Source organism: Neolamprologus multifasciatus, chromosome 16, assembly GCF_963576455.1.
Source record: "Neolamprologus multifasciatus chromosome 16, fNeoMul1.2, whole genome shotgun sequence".
Taxonomy (NCBI): domain Eukaryota; kingdom Metazoa; phylum Chordata; class Actinopteri; order Cichliformes; family Cichlidae; genus Neolamprologus; species Neolamprologus multifasciatus.
In genome coordinates, this window is record NC_140454.1 from 14,198,452 (window position 1) to 14,204,377 (window position 5,926).

A 5,926-nucleotide genomic window follows, 5' to 3' on the forward strand; every position below is an offset into this window, starting at 1 on the left:
TTTTAAAAAAATGCATATTTACCTGCTTATACCTTTCAACGCATTTTATTACCTTTACCTACATTAATATACGACTGTACATTAGTTCCCATATCCACCCCCACACCAAGAGAAAATTGGTTCCTGGGTAAAATGTGTACCCGCTAATGAGAAAAATAATGGGAAAACTCATTATTCAATAAAGCAGCAATTAAAAAAAAATTACAATCACATGCTGGGTTTAAAAACGTCCCAGAGTGCTGGAAATGTTCCAAAAATTTGATATTTGCTACACTGAAAAGATTATTCACAAATTATTTGACTATTTAGTGACCGCCGATTGTCCAGATGAGAGCTTGGAGTTTTTTATTCTCACTTTTGGTATAAAGGGGTTGACCGTGCGCTGTCTTTATGGCCGTGTTAAAAAGTCAGTTATACAGCCGCCCAGTAGTTTTGTTTCATTTTTATCTAGTTAACATTTAACAGGCTGTGTTTATATTTGCGTGAGATTAAAATTAAATATTAATGGAGACTCCTACTTTTATACCCATGCTGCATTTGCCTGGCAACAGAAAGCTATATATATGTACATGCGTGCCATGACGTGGATCCTGAATTATGGTCAGTGCTGACATCACTGATTCGCTTTGTGGTGTGATCTTATGGAGTCTCCCTCTCCAAAATGCATATAGGGAATACATAAACAACAGGATAACTGATCCTTAGACACAATCCACTGTCCTTTTACTCTGATCCATTTAAAAAAAAAAAGCCAAGTATCTGATTTGAGTTAACCCAGATGAATTCAATTTAACCACGTGTTTTGAGTTTTAGGCCTCAAAGTTACTTTCATTTCTATTCAGACGCACAGCAGAAAACCAGAGAATATACACACAGTTCTATTAATTACCCGCTCTGCAGGATTGACTTCACTGTCTGGACACAGTCATGCAATGAATGAGTCGCATAACAACAACAAAAATAGTATGCACCACTGCCTGCAGATCTATGATCTGACAGACACCTATAAGGATGTAAGGTTTCATCCACACACGTCAACGAGCGGTGTGATCACCGGGAGCTGCTGTCTCTGCAGCCTGCTGAATTTTTCACACGGGCCCTGTTATGTAACGCTTATAACCTTGAAGAGGCTGCAGAATCACTGTGGCGCAGAAGCCTCTGTGGAAGAGAGGCCGTGGATCACACTGCATTCTTTCATTACGCACTTGCTTACTTCATCGAATTGCATTTACATGTATACATTTGGAAAAAGCAGCCCGTTCTGAGCTGTCGCATTAAATAAAAAAAGAGTTGACTCAAATTTCTCAGATTTATTTGTGAAAATCACGTTGAACAAATATGAAATTATTTTTTTTGTTTTTTGTTGTTGTTGTTTTTTTTAGGAAAAAAAAGGAATCGATTGCACATGGAAAAAGGTGAATTGGTGTTTACTTGATGAAAAGACAGGCTATAACCTCAGAGGATTAAGTGTTGATTCGTTTGATTCTATGGCTTCATCGAGGTTGCAGCTTGTTCAATAAGGCAAAAAACAAACAAACAAAAACAACTAAGACAGGGTAAACAATTGGATGTTTTAAAGTACTCGCTAGAGTTTTACATCTCACTTGTCATGTGTAAATTATCTGACAGCTGTGAGTTAACGCTGTCTAGTTAGTGGGTAATTTGTAACTGTCAATAAAGCGGGCAGTAGAGTCGATTAACTGCATGATATATTTCTGACCTGCATCAACCACATCTATGTAAATGTCCTTGATTTCCTGGATGCACGCACCGGCATGTGCAAAGAGAGAGAAAAGTGCAGCGAGAAGTGATTCAGCCTCCCTGGTCACATACGCTGTGAAGGTGTGCGGCAGCAGCAGAGAAAGCACCAACGAGCTGATAAGTGTGAGGATAAGAATGCTGATCCATCTGGGCACTGCCATGCGTTTGTTCCCTATTCGGTAGGAGCCACTCTCGTGGGGGACCGACATCCTGTCCACTTCCCTGAGCCTCAATGAATCCCAGTTTTTAACGTCGAAATTACGCACAAGGGGACCGACGTCCATGTCTTTCCGAGACGGCAGTGGAGTATTGTTAAGCAGCTTTAACTTGTCCCGGAACTCTTGCATCTGCTGCAGAAAGCACAGGGTGTCGGAAACGCTCCCGAAAGACCCAGCGATGCTGAGCGCCCTTTTCTGCTCCTCCAGCGCTGCGCTCAGCTTGCTGATCTCCGGGTCGTATGCTTGCATCACCACCAGCTTTAGTGTTTCGAAGTCGGACAGCATCTCATTCTTTTTGCATTCAAGGGCACTGATGAGTTTCTCGAAATAGTTTTTTACCTTCTCTGCGTCCTTACTGACCGACAGAAGCGCTCTTTTCTTACTGGCTTGTAGTGTATCCAGGCAGGACAGGTAATCTGCGCTACGCCAGTTCTTCACCCCGCAAAGCAGCTCATCAAACGCCGCCTTCTCCCGTTCATACGCATCCTCCAAGGAGCAGAACTTGTGCCCTTCGTGGTCATTCGTCGCTGCGCAAAATCCACATATTAGTTCCAAGTCGGTGGCGCAAAATATGTTAAGAGGCTGACCGGAGTGTTGTTTACATGCAGACATTTTGGGTATAACCTTTATTTTGCTGAACTTCTCGACTATCCCGCGCAGAGAGTAGTTGATCTGCAGGCTGTTTGCGCCGTTGTGGGGGGTCTCTTTGCGGCAGGTGGGGCATTTGAAAGGTGCCCTAAAAGCTGGACCTCGATTCCCCTCCAAGAGTCCCTCCAAGCATTTCTTGCAAAAGCTGTGTGAGCACAGCAAGACCCGCGGGTCCTCGAACAGACCGCAGCAGATTGGGCATGTAAGTTCCTCTTCTAGCTGCTCCATTGCACCCTGCAAACACATCATCCAGGCGTCAAATCGATACTTAATTTAGAAAACAAACGAAAAAAAAACCCAACAACAAAACAAAACAAAAACCCAACAGCAAAAAAAAAAAAAAAAAAGCACACGATAAAATGCACTACACAATACGCACCCACTAAGGGATGCCTCCCCATAAGGCAGAAGATGCAATATTTGAACACGAAAAACAATGATGCAGCATCGCAAAGGATACAGATTTGGCTGTCACGTTCCAAATGTGTGTGGAATATCCCCATCCCGAAAGTGAAACCGACTCGGATCCCTGTACGCGCGTAAAAGCTTGGATTGAGCTCTGCCAAAAGCTCCATTTGAGCAATTTGGGTCACGCAACATCCTGATTTTTGATGTATCTCAGTTGCCAGTTGGCTTTGTAAGAAACTTTTAAAAAGAGAAAGAGAGAGATCTCTGCAGGTTGGATGCGAATCAGAATCATCAGTAACTTTATAGTTAACAGTAAATCATTATCTCCTAGCTGTGTATTGCAAAATAGGACGGTGGTTAGCTGAGCTGAGCCCCTAAATCCCCGTCGTCTAACCAATCCAATGCGACAAATTATCGACAAACAGCGCTCGCGTTAGAGTCGATCCTGTTGGCAAGGTACTGAAGGAGGGCTGTGACAGATTTTGCAAGCGCATAGTAACATGCAACTACTGGACCAAAGGATTCACTCACCAGCTGCTGACTGCTGAGACGCACAGTGCAACGCAATCATGGCGCTTGTTGCTGTGCAGACTTCGCCCTTTTCCGGGTTTGGAGTTAACCATTTCAGTGGCGTGCCAAACATTTTCTGCAGCATAAAAACTCCTCTATAACAGCGCACTTATAATTCAAACTGCACATAAATCCATACCGAAATGAAAACTATTGGCGTGTTAAAGCGATTTGACAGGTTTCCCCTTGAAGATCGGGATGTTTACGTTTTTAGCCCTGCGGGTAATTTGCAGAGGATCCCTGCTTGTCTGTTGGGGGAGGGGCTGTTGCTATGCAAAACATTCCAGCGTGAAAAACTGTCAACTAGGTTTTAGTCGCAGCTTTGCCGTTGCACGTTTTTTTTTCTGCAGTGGACTACTTCTGTCCCTCGTGTTGGCACTTGTCAATATATACCTGCAAACGATTTACATGCTAAGAGGCGCACGTGTGGACCCCCATCTGTATTAGCTTTATATATATATATATATATATATATATATATATATATATATATATATATATATATATATATATATATACATTACAAACTACATTTAAATGCTTTGTTATTATGGAGCCTCAAGTGTGAACCTAAACTGAAAAAAAATAACATCAACAACAAAAGTACATCAGGTGCACTGTGCTGGGCGAAATCAAATCTACATGGGTACTCTTCCATTAGTAGGCTATGTATCCACCATTAAACCTTTGATGTTTTCCCTCCAAAATTCACTCTCTCTTCGTTTCGGGTTATGTAACATCGATATCCAATAGTTACTTAGTCACGTGTAGAAATGTTGACCTTGATTTTCTTCCCTTGTTTCCATGCCATCAGGAGCAACTGCCTATCTTAGGCGCTGTGATTGGATACAGCAGGGGCTTATGCTGCACCGTCCTCTGCCGCTGGGTGTCGCCGTTGCGCAGCGGGACCTCTTGACGCTTTGACGTCCAGCGCTCTTTGGTTTCTGGTCTAAGTTTGTTTCCGGATGTTCGGCTGGTGTCGTGGAGAAAAATAATAATGGCTGCGATGTTTACGTGTTGTTTAGGTTGCTGCGGAGATGGCGGATCGGGGCATATTCCCCTCAAAGAAATGCCCACAGTTCAGTTAGATACTCATCACATGGGTAAGTGAAGTTTGCGTGTAATTCTTGCTGCTCATGTACGAGCAGTTTATGTCTACACACGCCCAGCTGCCTCTCTCTCCGTGTATGTGTGTGTGGCAAGGTGGTTTGCTACTTCCGCTGCTACTTCTAGCTCGCTAGCCGATAGCTGCTAGTAAATTTTCCTGCGCTGCTAGGCTAAGTGTTTCTGTTTGTTGCAGTGAGCTGCCCTAAAACGTTCATTTGGTAAACTTTCAACAGGGCTTTCAGTTGTTGCTAACCGCAGCTTGACATGACACAAGACAAAGACAGCAACAACTGACCGGACAGAAAATTGAACCTGAGCTCTTTTACAACTGTTCATGGATGGAAGCTGTCAGAATCCCCCTCTTTGCGCCCTAAAGAGAATTTAAGACACACTAAATTACTGTGATTTTAAGCAGAAAGCTGTATTTACTTTGTATCTTTGGACACAACGGATTAATCAGCTAGTTTCAATGTTCACCGATAAATGGAGAAATATACACATTTGTCCATTTTTATCTTGGCCACAACATTGTAAAGTATGACTTACTGCTTCCTGGAGATCTACTTAAGTAGACTTCACAACCGGTTGTGACAGTAGAAATCACGACACGTGTGCTTTTGTATTTGAAGGGGAAAAAAACATGTTCACCTGTCTCAGCCTCTGCACATTAGGATGGAAGTGAACTAGTAATTTTTAGAAGATACAATCATAATTTAAAAGTTATGATATTTTTAAATGGTAGTTGTTACTGTAAAATTATAGGCATGGCCTCGCCTGCATTCATCATAGGATTACAACTTAAAGGCTGTTTTTATTAAAGTGGTGATGGTCTGGATCAGAATTATTACAATATTAATAATGTAAAAGTCTTTTTAGCTGTTTCACGGGTATCATGTGATCTAGAAAGTGCATATTATAAGTTGAAAGTAAAATCAAGCCTTGCTTTGTCTTGCAGGCACAGATGTTGTCATTGTAAAGAGCGGCCGAAGGATATGTGGAACCGGAGGCTGCCTGGCCAACGCTCCTTTGCACCAGAACAAAAGTTATTTTGAGTTTAAGATCCAGTCCACTGGTGAGCACTTGGCTTTTAAGCCTTTTAGTTATTGTCTTCTTTTCCTTCATGATTGCAATTTTCTGCGTTTCTGCTGGGATTTATTGACGCACTATTTTTAGATGCAGCACTGGTCTTGTGACCGCATGCTCACTGGTTCATG

At 42.4% G+C, this 5,926-nt stretch overlaps 2 protein-coding genes across 2 annotated transcripts in view; one reads left to right on the forward strand and one right to left on the reverse strand.

The window, feature by feature from the left end:
* Positions 1–744: 744 nt before the first annotated feature.
* On the reverse strand, positions 745–2,855 carry trim13 (tripartite motif containing 13). Its single transcript, XM_085136690.1, has one exon. It carries the CDS (start codon positions 2,853–2,855, stop codon positions 1,647–1,649), a length of 1,209 nt encoding a protein of 402 aa, XP_084992816.1. The 3' UTR covers positions 745–1,646.
* A 1,355-nt stretch (positions 2,856–4,210) lies between these two features.
* spryd7b (SPRY domain containing 7b) overlaps positions 4,211–5,926 on the forward strand; it is an 8,689-nt gene continuing 6,973 nt past the window's right edge. Inside the window, exons 1-2 of the mRNA XM_085136691.1 lie at positions 4,211–4,708; positions 5,668–5,784. Coding sequence (XP_084992817.1) covers positions 4,603–4,708; positions 5,668–5,784 — 223 coding nt within the window. The 5' untranslated portion in view covers positions 4,211–4,602. The remainder of the gene's footprint in view (positions 4,709–5,667; positions 5,785–5,926) is intronic.

Coding starts and splice junctions, on each gene's coding strand:
- trim13 (XM_085136690.1), bottom strand. CDS start 2,855: ATGGAGCAGCTAGAAGAGGAACTTACATGCCCAATCTGCTGCGGTCTG.